General features: G+C 46.3%; 1 protein-coding gene across 1 annotated transcript in view; it reads right to left on the reverse strand.

Annotated features, from left to right (window-relative positions):
* The window catches only part of TMEM63C (transmembrane protein 63C), a 49,327-nt gene that overhangs the window by 2,397 nt on the left and 29,173 nt on the right, over positions 1-17,757 (reverse strand). Inside the window, exons 12-21 of the mRNA XM_006864790.1 lie at positions 12,701-12,823; positions 12,032-12,185; positions 10,174-10,280; positions 9,223-9,309; positions 8,639-8,704; positions 6,335-6,497; positions 5,970-6,075; positions 5,396-5,563; positions 2,671-2,780; positions 1,291-1,359 (exon numbers count right to left, since the gene is read on the reverse strand). Of these exons, the coding sequence (XP_006864852.1) occupies positions 1,291-1,359; positions 2,671-2,780; positions 5,396-5,563; positions 5,970-6,075; positions 6,335-6,497; positions 8,639-8,704; positions 9,223-9,309; positions 10,174-10,280; positions 12,032-12,185; positions 12,701-12,823 (1,153 nt within the window). The remainder of the gene's footprint in view (positions 1-1,290; positions 1,360-2,670; positions 2,781-5,395; positions 5,564-5,969; positions 6,076-6,334; positions 6,498-8,638; positions 8,705-9,222; positions 9,310-10,173; positions 10,281-12,031; positions 12,186-12,700; positions 12,824-17,757) is intronic.

The following is a 17,757-nucleotide window of genomic DNA, read 5'->3' on the forward strand; positions in this document are numbered from 1 at the left end:
ATATATATATATATTTGTTGTTAAGTGCCGTCAAGTCTGTTCCAACCTATAGCGACCCTTGTATAGGGTTTCCGAGAAGTGGCTGGCAGGTTTGAACTGCCAAACTTGTGTTTCAAACTGACCTTGCAGTCCAGCATATTACACCAGGCCTATATATATTTTAAGGTTTTAAAGTCTGATAAAACTGATTCACACTTTGTTCTGCCATTAGCTCTGTGATTTAGTGCCCTGGGGTCTAAATTAATTAACCTTTGATTTTTGGTTTCTCACCTGTCTAATGGGGATAAAAGCCATAAAGATTAAGGCTCAGAAGAATTCAATAGAGGCTTGCGAACACTATTCTAGAGGGGTTTAACAATATTCGAGGGGCTTCAGAATGATGAACCTCCATGCTTGGGAAATCTGCACCATCTCTCTGTTACCAAAGCTCCTACTCTGATACCTTTGGGAACCTTTGGTTTTTATGAACATGTTTTGTTCCAAGTGAGGCAAACCTATATTTCTGAGAACTCCATGCCTGGTGCACTGTGAGCGTCTGATTCATCTACCCAACTGTGCCTGTGCCTAGAGTTGTCGCCCATTGGCCTAGATGCCCATTCTGCATTTGCACCACATCCAACACAGTCTTCAGCTCCCCAAAACGCTCCAGAGTCTCTTCTGGGGTCTTTGCACATCCTGATCCTCTTCCTGGAATGCTCTTCCCCACAACCATTTGCAAGCCCTGGGCAAGCCCTCCTCCCATTCCGGGAGTCTGATTAGATGTTCCCTCCTCCGGGAAGCCTTCCCTGAGTTCCCAGGGCTGGTTGGTGCCCTTCTTCAGTGCCTGGAGCACAGACTGACCTGGCACCCCGCTCTCAGTGCCTGCTCAGCCCCATCCACTCAGGCGGCCTCTTCACTCGCCGGCTCCCTCACACTCCGCCGCCCGCCTTACCCTGCAGAGCCGACCTCCAATAGCGTCTGCAGCTGTGTCTGTGCCCAGCCTGGCACCCGAGCCCTTGGAGGCAGCCTTCGATCCTGAGGCTGAGCCCCAGCACGGCCCTGCGTCTGTCTACACGATTGAGCTCGATAAGACTTCCGTCATGCCCAAAGAATGCTTCTTCTCTGACAGTGCCGCGAAAGAGATGTTTCTTCTGTTTCCCCGGCCCTTCAGCCAGGGCCACGGCAGCAATTTGACCTGGGTCAAGTCCTGCTGCGTCAGAGGAGGGAGCCTGGGGGTCCCCATCTCCACCCTGATACCCAGGGTGGGCATCCCCCTCCTGACATGTCCCCAGGGTGAAGGCAGAGACTCACAAGGGAGGTGGGCGTGGAGGAGGTGCTGCTTGGCTCCATGTCAAACACAGTCTGGATCTCCTCCTCAGGCTGCAGTGGGGAGAGAGGATGGTGGGTCACAGAAGGGGGATGTCTGCCCTCTGCCCCCCTCCCCCCATCCAGAGGAGTCTGGATCTGACACTATCCTGGGACTCAGTTCACTTCCAGTTGGTAGGGCTGAGGCTTAGGGGAACAGGGAGAGGGTGGGACGCTAGAGGACCCCTTCCAGAATGTTCCATTCCCAAGGACCAGAATGGGGCAGGTAAGCAGAGTTGTGACTGGGGCTCAAAGATATGCCTGCTTCGACTTCTAGGAGAAGCCTTAACTTTAACTTTATTTTTCTCCTGAAACTCTTCCTCTCCACTAGTCTTAGACTCATATGGTCTAAGTTCCCGGACACTGTCCTTCTCTAAGTGAACACTAGAACAACCAGATCATAAGACTTTGTTGTACTAGGAAGGCAAGGCCAAAAGAGTCATCTACCTGGTCCCTTCACTAGCACGGTACACTGGCCAAGTGATGGAGAAAGGTCAGGCAAAGACCGGTTCTGACTGTGCCCAGCATCTCAGAAACAAGGGTCTTCCACTTATCTGTCCTTCCCACATGATGTCACATCACCATATTTTAAACCAACTTCCTTTCCTATCTTTGTATAAACCCACTTAAAATGGAAACAATTCATTATCATCATCAGAGAATCTATCAGTAGGCCTAAGAAGAGAATAGAAAACTAAGTATGTAGCCCTAAGAAACTGAACATGTTTGGGTTCACTGAACATCATTCCAGTGGCCCAGGACAAACACCCCACCTTGGGAAATACTGATCTGGAGCCCAGCTGGCATGGCTCCGAATGGCATGGACCGGCCTCTTCCTCCAAAGTGACTTAGTGACTGGCTGTGGCCAGTGTGAAAGAGACAAAGAGTCCCTGGGGCCAGGAAGCCAGGCACCATTTCCAAACTTAACAGTCTCAAGTTCAAAGCCCTGGGATTCTTAAAAGCTCCCACTTTTAAGATTGTCCTACCTTCCCTCGTTAGTTCTATCCCCTCTCTCCCAAGACTGTACCCCTTAGAGTGGGAAATCACAGCTCCGTGACTGGACAGGGTGACTGTTGCATGGGACACAGGCCTGCAACCTGTTGTTTGGAGATGTCAGAGTGAAGAGAGGGGAGCACAGTGTCTTCTGGACTTCTCCAACCCACGAGGTGAGCAAGGCCCTGGGTGTCAGTACACACACACCCCATAATCAGAAGAGTGAGAACCTTTCTTCCTTGTGTTAAGGGTGTCCAGTCTGGGGGGCATCCAGGAACCATGTTCCCCAGGGCCAGGGAGAACCAGTGGAGGGAAGGTAGGTTGGCCACTCACCTCATAGCTAGATACTCTCCGAAGCTTCTCCAGAAGAGTGCTAAGGAAGGAGATAATTATGGAAAGGAGAAGGGTGGAGAGGGAGAAGATGGTGATATCGTGGGTTGAACCTGCAAGAAGAAATGACCATGAGCCTGGTGTTTGAGATGCCCCTGGTGGACAGAAGCCTGAGGACCAGCTCAGCCTGGGGCACAGAGACCCTTACCCAACTTGCTACCCATTTCTTACAATATCATCCCTCTGTTCAATCTGATCAGCTTAGAACTAGGCATTTTGTAGATTCCGGGGATAAAATTCTTGAATTCTTCTTGTTAGTTGCTGTCAAGTCATCTTCAACTCTGGCACCATCCTCACAATCATTGCAATGTTTGAGCCCATGAGATTTTCAGGGTTCTGACCTTTCAGATGCAGATCTCCAACACTGTCTTCCGAGGTACCTTCCAGTGGTAGTTGAGCACGTAATGGATTGCACCCCCAGGGACTCCTCTAATGGACGTAAGTACTAACTTAAATGCCCATTACGCATGTCCTTCTTGACCTGTCAGTTACCGCCACCATCTTGGTCCTGGGAAGCATCTTTGAGTCCCCCCATTTATGACATTGCCCCCAGACCCAATCTTTCCTGCAAGGCCTTGCGAAGCAACAACAGTTTCCTGTGCTCATGGTATAAAAAGCAAGCCAGGATTAAAGAGTTACATTGGGATATTTGGTAACTTTTTTATGGTAGCAGTTTTCTAAGTAGCTGGAAAAATCAATAAGGAGCTCTGGTAGCGTAGTGGTTACGAATCGGGCTGCGAACCTTAAGGTCAGCGGTTCGAAACTACCAGCCGCTCCGCGGGAGAAAGATGAGGCTTTCTACTCTCGTAAAGATTTACGCCCTCGGAAACCCTGTACAGGGTCGCTATGGGTCGGACCCGACTCGATGGCACTTAACAACAACAACAACAACAGTCAAAGATGACTACCTAACAATGCTTACTGCCGTGATTTAAAAATGGAAAAAAAAAAAAAAAAAGTCTAAAAAACCTCAGTATCCAACAATGGCCAGCTGACTAAAATGTAGCTGTCCAGAGGCACGTGCGCTGACAGTGTTTAAACAGCACAGGAAATTGCTCAGAGCATCTGAGTCTTCAATGAAAAACCTCAGAATACAAGACAATGGCATAAAACGAACAGAATGACATCACATTTATAATTTTCTAAAGTAATGTAGTTTCTTCAACCTGAGTCCACCGCTATGGTGCCCGCAAAGAAGGGTGGCGAGAAGAAGAAGGCTCGTTCTGCTATCAACGAAGTGGTGACCAGAGAGTACACCATCAACATTCATAAGCGCATCCATGGAGTAGGCTTCAAAAAGCATGCCCCTCGAGCACTCAAGAAGATTCGGAAATTTGCCACGAAGGAGATGGGAACACCAGACGTGCGCACTGATACCAGGCTCAACAAAGCTGTCTGGGCCAAAGGAATCAGGAACGTCCCGTACCATATCCGGGTGCAGTTGTCCAGAAAATGTAATGAGGATGAAGATTCACCAAACAAACTCTATACACTGGTGACCTATGTGCGTGTCACCACCTTCAAAAATCTACAGACAGTCAATGTGGATGAAAACTAACAGTTTATGATCAAATAAATGTATAAATCTGCAAAATAAATACATAAATAAAATAAAATAATATAGTTGCTAGGTACCATTGAGTCGGTTCCAACTTATAGCACAACAGAATAAAAAAACACGGCCCAGTCCTGCACTATCCTCACAATTGTTGTTATGTGTGAGCCCACTGTTGCTGCTACTGTGTTGATCCATCTATTAAAGTAATAATAAACCAAAAATTCCTTTCCCAGAAATAGATGCATAGGTTGAGGGCTGGGAGTCATATCCATCGAGCTCTGGATGAGATGAAGAGCATTTTACGGTTTGGTCTTTATGTACACATACATGTAACCCTTTATACTTAGAAGAAAGTATTACGGAGAAGATGAGTTGGCTAGGTAGCTGGGGGAAAGGCGAGTGGGATAATAAATTGGGGGTGATAACAAATGCAAATCACCACAAGTAACTGAGAGTTGACAATGTGCACATACCATTGTAATAAAGGAGCATTGACAAGAAAACTACAACGTAAGATGTTCCCATCGCTATTCCACTGTGAAGTTCAGGTTAAGTGTCCCTGTGGAAGGGGCCATGTCGGTGGGAACTGGGGAAGCAGGGGGAACAGGAAGTGGCCTGGAGGAGGGATTGGGATAGGGGCTGGCAGAAACCTGGTGAGATGGGTGTCCAGTGGGGAGATTGCAGAAGTGTGCCCAGCCTTTGAGGGTATCTCTGGGCTGACTTGGGCAGCAATGTCTGAGACACAAATGGCAGGGACAGCAGCCCAAGCGTCAAGGGAAAGTGGGTCAGTTTCTCCGGATTTTCTACCACCTGTAAGACCCTGGTAGGATCCCAGAGGGAGTGCCAAGGAAATTGAGCCCCCAAATAACTGTGTTATTTTCTGCCAGCCTTACATTAGAATGAAGGAATCTTCCTTGCCCGGAGTGTTGTAATTAAGACTCCACACAATTTGGACCACATGGTCCAAGCCCTCCCCTGAGCCTCAAAGCTCTCACCCTTGAACATGACCTGTAGGTCAGGTGCTTTCTGCTCTAACAGACTGTGTGTCAGTTTTCACAGAGCAGTGGAGGTCAGGCAAAGGCGAGATTGCAGGGCAGGCTTGACTCATACCTAGTCGTAGGATGGAGAAGAAAAGCATCCATAATAGACCCAGGAGTGGTGCGAAGATGGCCTGGTGGACCGCGGCCATGTGGATCTGCTCGTTGAGCTTGGTGGGCACATAGGAGTAGTACATGTTGTAGCGGTCTGTCATGTGCTTCATGCACAGATACAGCAGCCCTGGGGGCCAGAGGACAAGAATACATCAGCGGCTACTTCATCAGTCGGGACCTATGTCACTCAAGGCAACTACAGGCTTGAGAAGCCAGACTAACTCAAGGCTGAAGAATAGCAAGAGCCAAGAGCAGCCTGGGGCAGTCCATGGGGCTGACCTCTGGTACCAGCAGCTTTCTTTGAGCTCCCCTATGCTGCCAGCTTGGTGAAGAGTGATTCAGTCATTCATTCAATAGACATGTTATGCACACAGTCATCTCGCCTCAGCCCCCTTTCCTGACCCTGGAACCTACCCCGCACGTTGTCCCAGATCTCCTCAGGCTTCAGGAGGTAGCCTGAAGTTGTGGAGCTCAACCCCTCCTCCCAGTGTGAGGCTGTGCAGTCTAATGGGTGTGTCTCAGAGGTGACTCACCAAAAGGGACAATGATCGGGCAGGTGATGCTGTACGCCATGACCACGCTGAAAACATTCATCATCCATGCGTACTCTCGCCCAAACTGGAAGTCTAGGGCCTGGCGCTGAATGGAAGGCAAGGGATCACCATGAGGGTTCCTGGCCATCTCGGCTTGGCTGCTTCTGTAGTTCCTTATCAGCCCCTGGGAGCTGGTCGGCAGTTCAGTCTCCCTCCCAGTTTGGGAGTCTCAGAGGTACTCAGCCACACCATACTCCAACCTTGGGTTTCTTAGTGCTTCCAGCAGACTCCACCCCAGGCTCCCTTCCTGCCACCTTCCCAAGAGATATTCTAAGGGCTGTGTTCAGGGAAGGGCCAGTCCTCACCTTTCTGATTTGAACTCTCTCTGGCTCCGACCTGGAGAAGAAGAGGCGGGTGCTATACAGGAAGAGTGAACCCACACGCATCAACTCCATGCCGGTGCCAATCAAAGCTGCAGTGATCACATAGTTGACGAAGAAGGCGCCATTGTCTGGCAGGAACACGCACCTGGGACAGAGGTGGCAAGGAGAATAGGAAAGGGGAGATGTTGGAAAAGAGAAAAACACCAGAGGGAGTAAGAATTAGGGGTGAAGAAGAGAGAGATGAAGGGAATAAAATTTTACATCTGTATCTCTCTCCATCCCAAATTAATAAGCAGCTCTTTTGAGCAGGGATGAGATCGTCTATATAGCATGTTGTTGTTGTTAAGTGCTGTCAAGTCGGTTCCGACAATAGTGACCCTGTATAGGGTTTCCGAGGAGCAGCTGGTGAGCTGGAACCTCTGACCTTGCAGTCAAACGGCTTTGCAGTCTGGTGCATTAACTCACAGCGCCACACCAGGACTCCTATATAAGGTGTTGGTATTTGAAATACACACACTGGCAAGTTCAAAAGCAGTGGTGTCTGACTCTGAGTCCATAGACCTTAGAGTGTCCAAGGATAGAATTCTGGGGTTTCGTGACCTGGCATGGAAGAAAAAAATTGTATCTCGGTTTTCAATAAGGTCTAATTGAATTTTACAATTTCCTTTCATTGAGAATACAGGTAACAAATCACAGCAATGTTAGTTTTTACCTAAGCAGATTGCCTCATCTTGCTCCTACAGAGCGACTGTGGATTTGAACTGCCAACGTTTCAGTAAGTAGTCCAAATGCTTAACCACTGTGCTACCTTGGATCTTCCTTGTCAGTCATACGGGGTCACTAGGAGTTGACATTAACTCGATGCCACCAAACAATAGCATGTATGAGTGCCTGTCATTTGCAACTTTCTATCTTAGAAATTTGAGATTTTCAGTGTAAAAAAATATTTTAACCATGAAAACAAACTTGGCTGGATGTCCACCATAATCTGCATGCCACCTTGTCAAAACTACCATTCCCTACAACTGCCTGCTCTCATTCAGTCTAAGTACCATCAACCTTCACACCCATGCCTCTAATAAAGCAGTAACATTTAGCTTTACTGGAGTCCTGGTGTGGCACTGTGGGATAAAGCACTGGACTACAAGGTTGGTTTGAATCACAAGGTTGGCTATTCAAACTCACCAGTCACTCCTTAGAAACCCTCTATAGGGTTGCTACTGAGTCGGAACCGACTTGACAGCACTTAACAACAACAACAACAACAATTTAGCTTAAGCAACACTGGTAGCATAGTGGGTTACAAGTCGGACTGTTAACTGCAACATCAGCAGTTTGAGTAACCTACCAGCTGCTCCGCGGGAGAAAGATGAGGCTTTCTACTCCCGTAAAGATTTACACCCTCGGAAACCCTATACAGGGTCGCTATGGGTCGGAACCGACTCGATGGCACATAACAACAACAACAACCAGCCGCTCCCAGGGAGAAAGATAAGGCTTCCTGCTCTTGTAAAGGTTTATAGTCTCAGAACCCTATACAAGGTCGCTGTGAGTCAGAACGAACTTGAAGGTACACACCCGTCACCATTTAGCTTTAGATTGTTGTTGTTAAGTGCTGTTGAGTTGATTCTGACTCAGTGGTCCTGTAATAGGGCTTCCAAGGAGCAGCTGGTGTCTCTGAAGCGCCAACTTTGTTAATAAATGGGTTAATAAATATTATTTATTTAAAATATTTTGATAGCTAAGTTTCAGTATAATTGGTTTCCTTTGAAATTCAGGAGTTTTGTGCATTTAAAGACATCATTCAAAGGGCATATGTTGTTGCTATAGTTAAGTGCTGTAGAGTTGGTTCTGACTCATAGGGTTTCCAAGGAGCAGCTGGCAAGTTTGAACCACCGACTTCGTGGCTTAAACCGATCTTGTGGTCCAGTGCCTTCCCAGGATGTATAAAACTGCTGAAATCTGACAAAGGCTTGTGAATTACACCAATGCTGCATTCCTGGTTTGATGTTGCGTTATAGTTAAGTAAGCTGTGACCACTGGGAGAAACTCAATGAAGGCTACACGGAGCCTCTTTAGACACATTTCCCCCCAACTTTCTGCAAATCTATAATTGTTTCAAAAACATCATTCAGAAAAAGGTCCCTACGCTTTACCAGATGGCTAAAGGGGTCATCAGTAGAGAAAGTCAACATGCTAGGCCCAGGGAGATATGGCCTAGATGCCACACACAGAAGGCAGGGTGCACATGAGGTACAATCCTAGAAGATGTATGCTAGTACTCACTGAAACCGGATAGATGCCTGGTCCAGATAATAGATGTCAAAGAGCCAACGTAAAAATACATCCAAACTAGAAGCAAGAACAGAGACAGGCCCTGGAGTTAGCAAACCTATGAGCCAAATGCCTAGGGTTCAGTTTGGTTTTGCCCAGCTTCCTTCTCTCGCTACCCAATTCCCAAAGACTCTTGTATCCTAATACTCTAGCTGGTCAGTCCACACTGCAACTCTTCCTACTTAATGCAGGACCACTCCTGCCCCCAACTCTTCAGCTCATCAACTCTCTTCTCCAGCAAACCTTCACCAGCCATTTCTCCCATAGTGCTCTCTGTCTTCTGAATTTATACTGCAGGCTGGCTGTGTTCTTAACTGGGGATGTCAATTAGCTGCCAGACATGCCTTGTCCCCACATGGGGATGGTAAGTTCTTTGAGGGTGGTTCATGTGGCTCATGCTAAGCCCATGACAGGCACTGGGCTGTTATTTGATGAATGCACAACAACCACTAGTAGGTCAATCCTATCTAAAAAAGGAGGTTCCAACTCTAGGGTGAGCAGGACTGAAAGAGGAGGGAGACTTGGAGGTATGATACCTCATCAGTCCCATAGAGGGCAGAATGACCACCATGAACACCAGGAAGATGTAACACTTGTACATTATGATCAGATTTTGACTCGATCTAGAAGGAAACAGAGACAGGTTGATCAGTGAGGGAGATATGGTAAGAACATAAGCACACCAATTTGATCTCCATGGAGCGTGTGGGCTATGCTGTGGCTGGGAGAACACATGATTGACTAGTGATGTCTGCCCTGGGCGCAGACACACAATGCCACACAGAAGTTATCTTTGAGTTAAAGGGACATTCCCAGTGATCCTCAGAATCCCCACAGAGTTCCAATAATCAACATAAGTCTTGTTCTTAGCCAGGATAACATGTCTTGTTCTTAGTTAGGATTTCTGTTAGGACAAATGTTCTGCCTTATTGCTTAGTAGAAGGGTAGGAACTTAGGGTGCAGAAAACAACTTTGAGACTCATATGATCTTCCAGCCAGAGCAGCCTCCCCTGCCTCAAGTTATGCCAAACAGATCCTATCCAGTTAACTAACCCCACGGAACTATCAGGGCTAACAAGTGGGAAATGTCCTGTTTAGATTTTTGGTTCTATGGGGCCCAAATGCATATGCAGACAGACTGAACTGTGACCAGTCTAGTTAGCATTCCCCAAACAAGGCCCGTTCTTTCCCTCTTGTCCTGTGTCCTCAGCTGGAAAGCCCTTGGCACTGCCTAGCTATTGCCTATAGCACCAGCTCTTCAGTGCCTGGCTTGGGCTTGGTTTGAACCCTATAACCTTCATATGGTGGTCTTTTCACAGCATCCTTGAGACTAGAGTCGGAGAGACAACCTGGTCCCTTGATCCAGAGAGAAAATGCCTTGTTGATCTACTGCTTAGGCCAAAGCAAGGCCAAGTGCCAGGCTGGTGTGGGTGGTGTGGGGGTTGTGGGGAGAGAGGGAAAGGCTGGGGGAGGAGGCCCTGGCTCACCTGGTCCAGTGCGCCTCAAGGAAGGCAGAGAAGTAGACCATCAGAGGCATAATCACTGTAAAGATCCACAGCAACAGGGAGGGGAAGAACTGGGTCACAATGGGGCTCTGCAGGGCCAGAGAGGAGAGGCAGGACAGACATCAACAAAAGAAGAGTCCCTTCCCATCCAGGCTGCCCCTGACTCTGGCCACGCCCAGGCACTTCTCCCTGACTCCCTACACCTGAGGCTGCTCATGGGCCTGGCCTTGCTCAAGTGCCTTCCAGGCCAGGTGCAAACTAGGCTGATATTCAAGGGCAGTTGGAGTTCCCAAGGGGCTCAGTGCCAGCTGCAGCCTGTCATATCTCATACCTCCTGGAGAGAACACCACCCCTTACCCAAGTTGTGTGTGGGATGGAGGAGGGGGATGATGGTGAAGGAGGGCACTCAGGGAGCGCCCTGGCACTTTCAGCAGGCATGCTGCCTGGGGCCCATGTGAGGGGGATGAAGGACAGCAAGAGCAAGCAGCAGAAGTGGTGTGGCTCCAGGTTTGCACGTGTGTGCAGGTGTGTGTCTGTACACGTGCACGAGCTTGTATATGAACACTTGTGTGTGCATGTGTGAGCATGTGAGTGTACATGTGTGTGCATATATGCATGTGTGCGTGTGAGCATGTGAGTGTGAGCATGTGTAAATGTCCATGCGTGTGAACCTGCATGTGGGCATTATGGGTGTGCCCATATGAACATACATGTGAGTGTGTGCATGTGTGTGCAGATATGTGTCTGTACATGTGCACGAGTTTGTATATGAACACTTGTGTGTGCACGTGTGCACATGTCAGTGTACATGTGTGTGCATATATGCATGTGCACATGTGAGCATGTGAGTGTGAACATGTGTAAATGTCCATGTGTGTGAACCTGCATGTGGGCATTATGTATGTGCCCATATGAACATACATGTGAGTGTGTGCATGTGTGTGTGTGTTACTGGGAAGAGGCATGGGATACGGTTGAAAGAAGGGACTGCTAGGCTCCTTATAACAGCCTTGATGCCATAGTGCTGTTATTGTGCATTTGGGAAAGACTCAATTTGGGCTCATGGAGCCCCTCTGTGTGCAGTAGAACAGCTCCCCAGGGATTCCAAAGCGGTGAACTTTTGGAAGCCTGTCTTCTGAGGTGCTAGTGGATGCTTTGAACTGCCATCCTTTCAGTCAGTGGTCCTGCACGGAACCATCTGTTCCACCCAGGGACAGTGGAATTGGGAAATGGGCCAGTGATTCCTCTGAACTCCCTATCAATAACAGTCACCCTCTTAGCTCCTGGGCTGGAGCGTCCAGGGCTGAAAGCTTCCATCCTGAAGTGGAGGTGTCTGGAGGAAGGTAGAGACAGGTCTGGGGCTCTTCTTTCTCTCAGAGGGTGGGGCTTCCTCACCCTTCCTCACCCTTCCCTACCCTCTACCTTACCATCGAACCAGAGACCCCCAGACCCAGAAAACTTGGGACAAACCAAGCTCACACTTGTCACACCCTGCCCAGCTTGGTCCCCGTACCTCTTGCTGGTCTACAGTGACTCTATCTCAGGAACCCTCCAAGCCCACACTTGAGTGGATCACCCAATGTTCCCCAAACTTGCTGTAGAACCTGTCCGCAGCTCCCCGCTCTTTCTTTCCTCTCTAGCCTCAGTCCCTAAGATGGGGAATGACCCAGATTCATCCACCCTGAAACAGAGCAAACTCCACCTCACCATTTCCACCTCCATTATGTGGGCAGTGTATGGCAGGGCTCTGTAGCCTCGTCCCAGTGGGTCTCCCATCCTTGCCTGAGCTCTTCCTTGATCTCCCTGGGGCCCCCATGCCTAGCTTGAGCAGAGGAGGTACCTGCAGGTTCTCGATGGGGCGGGTGACATTGTACATGTCAATGGTGTTGATGATGATAGCAGGTGTGGTGAGGAAGAAGAAGAGGAAGAAGAGGAAGGTATTGATTGCAATAAATCGGGCCCACCAAAAGAAGCGACGGATGGACAGATGTTTCCTGGAGAGGGAGGGAGAGGGACACTTAGTATTCTGGGTCCCAGCTCATATGTGTGCCAGCTGTCACCCAGGCTGCCCACCTCTAATTCAATCCCCCGGGTCCAGATCTCATGCATAGAGCTCCTTCATCATTTTCCCAGCCACACTATTTGGAAGAGCTCTGAATATATTACATGTGGTTGTTAAGTGCTGTCGAGTTGGTTCCGACCCATGGTGACCTGTATAGGGTTTCTGAGGAGCAGTACTGGATTTATGGTTAGCAGTCCTGTGCTTAGCCTACAGTACCACAACAGGACTTACACACAGCTGAGGAAAAAATGGACCTCAGTTCTTGCTGAATGAAAAATCTATTTTTCCAAGGTTGGGGGCCTTCCAACTTGTGGTGAGGGTGAGTTTGGGGAGTCAGCTGTGAGTTTTGGGGGACACTATCTGGATGGCTGTAGGCTCAGTTCCTGTGGAATCCCTCCTGGTCAGTTCAGAGGACTCAAAGGGGAGGGGAAGTACGAATGGGCTTACCAAATAATGTCTTTGGGGTGTGGGGCAAGAGTGATCCTCCAGCGATACGACTTGACAATGGTGGTCACTGAGGATTGGTTGGGGCGTGCGCCACACTGGATGTACTTGTAATCCTCCAGGATGCTGCAGACATGGGAGAGGATGGAAAGACAGAAGTCTGGGAGTGAGGGGACCAGATAAGGAGGGGCTCATGCTAGGGTCCTGGGACCACTTTCACCACCCCATAGATGATAGCATTCAGCATCCTGGGGATTCTTGGGTATGTTTCCCAGGACCTTAAGGGTGGCAGTTCCTAAGATCTAGTAGCTGGAGAAAAGCAGGTATTTGAGGATGCCTTGACTGTCAGGAGGGGAAGGGTACATGGCTCTCAGCTAATGCCTTTCCCCTTAAGAACAGTGGAAACACATGGGCATGCTCTTTTAGGAACACTTCGAGATGTTCACTTAGGAAGCAGGGAAGCACCAATGTGAGCCTCGTCTTTGTATCAACGGCTACCAGTCACTGAGATCTTTCTGTGTGCCTGGCACTGTGCTAAGTGGTGGTTAATTTAATCCTAAGTGTTCACAGAACTCAATGGAGGTGCCTAAAGACACAGTCAAAGAAGGCTAAGTGCTGGCACTAGAGCCATATTTTTGGCTAAGCACTGGACTGCTAACCTCAAAGTCTGCAATTCAAACCCACCAGCCACCCCTTGAGAACCCTATATAGGGGCACTATGAGTCAGCACAGACTCGAAGGTACTTAACAACAACTCATACTTCTACTATAGATAAACCTGTTTACCAAATCAGTGTCTCAGAAATGAACAATATTTTCATGTTGTTGCTGATGATGTTAAGTACCATCGAGTCGATTCTGACTCACAGCAACCCTATGAACAACAGAACAGAAACACTGCTGGGACCTGTGCCATCTGTTATTATGTTTGAGCCCATAGTTGCTGCCACTGGGTTACTCCATCTCCTTGAGGGTCTTCCTCTTCATCACTGACCCTCCACTTCATCAAGCATGATGTCCTTCTCCAGGGACTGGCCGATTTTAACAACATGTCCAAAATATGAGAGGCACAGTCTCTCTGTCTTCGCTTCTAAGGAGCATTTGTATTTCTTCCAAGACAGTACTGGCAGCCCATAGCACTTTCAGTATTCTTCACAAACACCATATTTCAAATTCATCGAGTCTTCTACTGTCTTGCGCATTCACTGTCCAACTTTCACATGCACATGAGGCTACTGAAAATACCACAGCTTGGATCAAGCTTACTTTAATCCTCAAAGTGACATGTTTGCTCTTTAACACTTTAAAGAAATCATTTGCAGCAGATCTGCCTAATATAATATATAGTTTGATGGCTACTTTCATGAGCATTGATTGTGGATCCAAGCAACATGAAGACTTAGACAACTCCAACCTTTTCTCTATTTATCTTGATGTCATTTACTGGTCTAGTGGTGAGAATTTTTGTTTTCTTTACATTGAGGTCTAATACATATTGAAGGCTATCATTTTCATCAGTAAATATTTCGAGTCCTCTTTACTTTCAGCAAGCAAAGATGTGTCATCTGCATATCACAAGTTGTCAATGAGTCTTTCTCCAATTCTGATGCCACATTCTTCCCATAATCCACCTTTATGCATTATCTGTTCAGCATACTGATTGAACAGTATGGTGAAAGGATACAATCCTGGTGCACACCTTTCCTGAATTTAAACCACTCAAGCATCCTCTTGTTCTTTTTGAATGATTGCCTCTAGGTCTATATACAGAGTCCTTATTACACAGTTTAACACAGTTAAGTGTTCTGGAATACCCATTGTTCTCAATGTCGTCCATAGTTGGTTATGACCCAAACAGTTAAAAGCCTTTGCATAGTCAACTAAGCACAAGTAAACATCATTCTGGTATTCTCTGATTTCAGCCAAGATCCATCTGACATCTACTTCCACATCCTCTTTTGATTGCGTCTTGGATTTCTGGCAGCTCCTTGTTGACGTACTGTTGCAACTGTTTCTGAATTATCATCAGCAAAATTTTACTTGCATGTGGTATTAATGATATGGTTCTATGATTCTGTTGGGGTCATGTTTCTTTGTAATGGGCACAAATGTGGATCTGTTTCAATTGGTTGACCAGGTCTTTAAAATTTCTAGGCATAGACAAATGTGTACCTCCAGTGCTACATCAATTTGTTGAAACATTTCAACGTGTATTCCGTCAATTCCTGGAGGCTTGTTCTTTACCAATGCCTTTAGTACACCTTGGACTTCTTCCTTCAGTGCTATTGACTCTTGATCATATGTTACCTCTTGAAACGGTTGAACATGATCCATTTCTTTTTGGTACAGTGACTCTGTGCATTCCTTTCATCTTCTTTTGATGATTTCTGCATCATTCAATGTTTTGCCCATGTTGTTGTTGTTGTTAAGTGCTGTTGAATCGACCCATAGAGACCCTGTATAGGATTTCTGAGGAGCAGTTGGTAAGCTTGAATCGCTGACCTTGTGGTTCAAATGAACTTTGCAGTCTAGCGCATTAACCCACAGTGCCACACCAGGACTCCATTTTGCCCATAGAATCCATCAATATTACAAGTCAAGGCTTGAATGTTTCCTCAGTTCTTTCAGCTTGAGAAATGCTGAGTGTGCTCTTTCCTTTTGGTGTTCTAACTTCAGGTCTTTACACATTTCATTATAATACTTCACTCTGTCTTCTTGAACTGGCCTTTGAAATTTTTTGCTCAGCCCTTTTGTTTCATCATTTTTCCATTTGTTTTAGCTTCTCTAGGCTGGAGAGCAAGTTTCAGGTCTCTTCTGACATCCATGTAGGTCATTTCCTTCCTGTCTCTTTAATGAACGTTTATTTTGTTCCTGTATGATGTTTTTGATATCATCTCACAACTCTTCTGGTCTTTGGTCATTAGGGTCTAATGCATTAAATCTGTTCTTGAGATGGTCTCTAAATTTTGCCTCTCGTGGACTTGTTTTTTTTAGCTTATTTTATTTATTTATTTTTTTTAGCTTCAGCCTGCACTTGCATATGAGCAATTGATGGTTGTTCCACAGTTGACTCCTGGCCTTATTTTGGTTGATGATATTGAGCTTCTCCATTGTCTCTCCCCACAGATTGTAGTCAATTTCATCCCAGTGTTTTCCATCTGGTGAGGTCCATATGTATAGTCACCTTTCATGCTGTTGAAAAGAGGTATTTGCAGATTAAGTTGTTGGACTTTCAAAATTATATCATGTAATTTCCTGCATCATTTCTATCACCAAGGCCATATTTTCCAACTACTGATCCTTCCTCCAACTTTTGCATTCCAATCACCAGTAATTATTAATGCATCTTGATTGCATTCTTGATCAGTTTCAGACTAAGTTCGTAGAATTCTTCAATTTCATCATCACTGGCTTTTGTTATGTAAATTTGAATAATAGTGGTATTAAATGGTCTTCCTTGTAGGCATATGCATATTATCCTATCACAGACAGTGTTGTACTTCAAGATAGGTTGACATGTTCTTTTCGTTGATGAACGTGACACCATTCATCTTCGATTTGTCATTCCTGGTATAGTAACCAATGTGATTGTCAGAATCAAAAGGCTCCAATACCAGTCCATTTCAGCTCATTAATGCCTAGGATATCAATCTTTGTGCATTCCATTTCATTTTTGAGACCTTCCAATTTTGTATTTTCAACATTGTATTTCAAGATAGACTTTGGAATTTTATTTTGATGATGAATGAGACACCATTCCTCTTCAATTTGTCATTGATGTCATAGTAAACCATTGTTGTTGCTGTTAGGTGCTATCGAGTCAGTTCCAACTAATAGCAACCCTTTACAAAGCAGAATGAAACACTGCCCTGTCTTGCACCTTCCTCACAACTGTTACACTTGAGCCCATTGCTGCTGCCACTGTGCCAATCTATCCTGAAGGTCTTTCTCTTCTTTGCTAGCCCCTCTACTTTACCAAGCATGGTGTCCTTCTTCAGGGACTGGTCCCTCCTGATAAAATGTCTGAAGTATCAAAGACAAAGTCTCACTGTCCTGGCTCCTAAGGAGCCTTCTGGTTGCACTTCTTTCAAGACAGATTTGTTTGTTCTTCTGGCAGTCCATGATACTTTCAATATTCTTCTCCAACACCATAACTCAAATGAATCCATTCATCTATGGTCTTCCTTATTTATTATCCAACTTTCACATGCATATGAGCCTACTAAAAATACCCTGGCATGCATCAGGCATACCTTAGTCCTTAAACCGATATCTTTGTTCTTGAACACTTTAAAGAGGTCTTGTGCAGCATATTTACCCAATGTAATATGTTATTTGATTTCTTGACTGTTGCTCAACACATGAGTGTTGACCGTGGATCCAAGAACAATGAAGTCCTTGACAACTTCAATCTTTTCTTCATTTAGCATATTATTTATCATAATGTTACAATCAGTGGTGAGGATTTTCATTTACACTGAGGTGTAGTCTGTACTGAAGGCTGTAGTCTTTGGTCTTCATTAATAAGTATTTTAAATTCTCTTTGCTTCCAGCAAGCAACCTTGTGTCACCAGCAAATCACAGGTTGTTAATAAGTCTTCCTCCAATCCTGATGCCACATTCTTCTTCATATAATCCAGATTCTTGGATTATTTGCTTAGCATACAGATTGAATGTTGTTGTTGTTAGGTGCCATCGAGTCGATACTGACTCACAGCAACCTTATGCACAGCAGAACGAAATACTGCCTGTTCCTGGGACAAACTCACTATTCTTGCCATGCTTGAGTCCATCGATGCTGCCACTTGGCCAATCCATCTTTTGGGGGGGTCTTCCTTTTTCTCTCTGACCCCCACATTACCAAAGATGATATTCTTCTCCAGTGACTGGTCCCTTCTGACAATATGTCCAAAATATGAGAGATGAAGTTTGGCCATCTTGGCCTCCAAGGAGCACTCTGGCTGAACTTCTTCCAAAATAGATCTATTGGTTCTATTGGCAGCCCATGGCACTTTTAGTATTCTCCTCTAACACCATAACTCAAAGGCATCAACTCTTCT

This window comes from Chrysochloris asiatica, unplaced genomic scaffold (assembly GCF_000296735.1).
Source record: "Chrysochloris asiatica unplaced genomic scaffold, ChrAsi1.0 scaffold00070, whole genome shotgun sequence".
NCBI classification, from domain to species: domain Eukaryota; kingdom Metazoa; phylum Chordata; class Mammalia; order Afrosoricida; family Chrysochloridae; genus Chrysochloris; species Chrysochloris asiatica.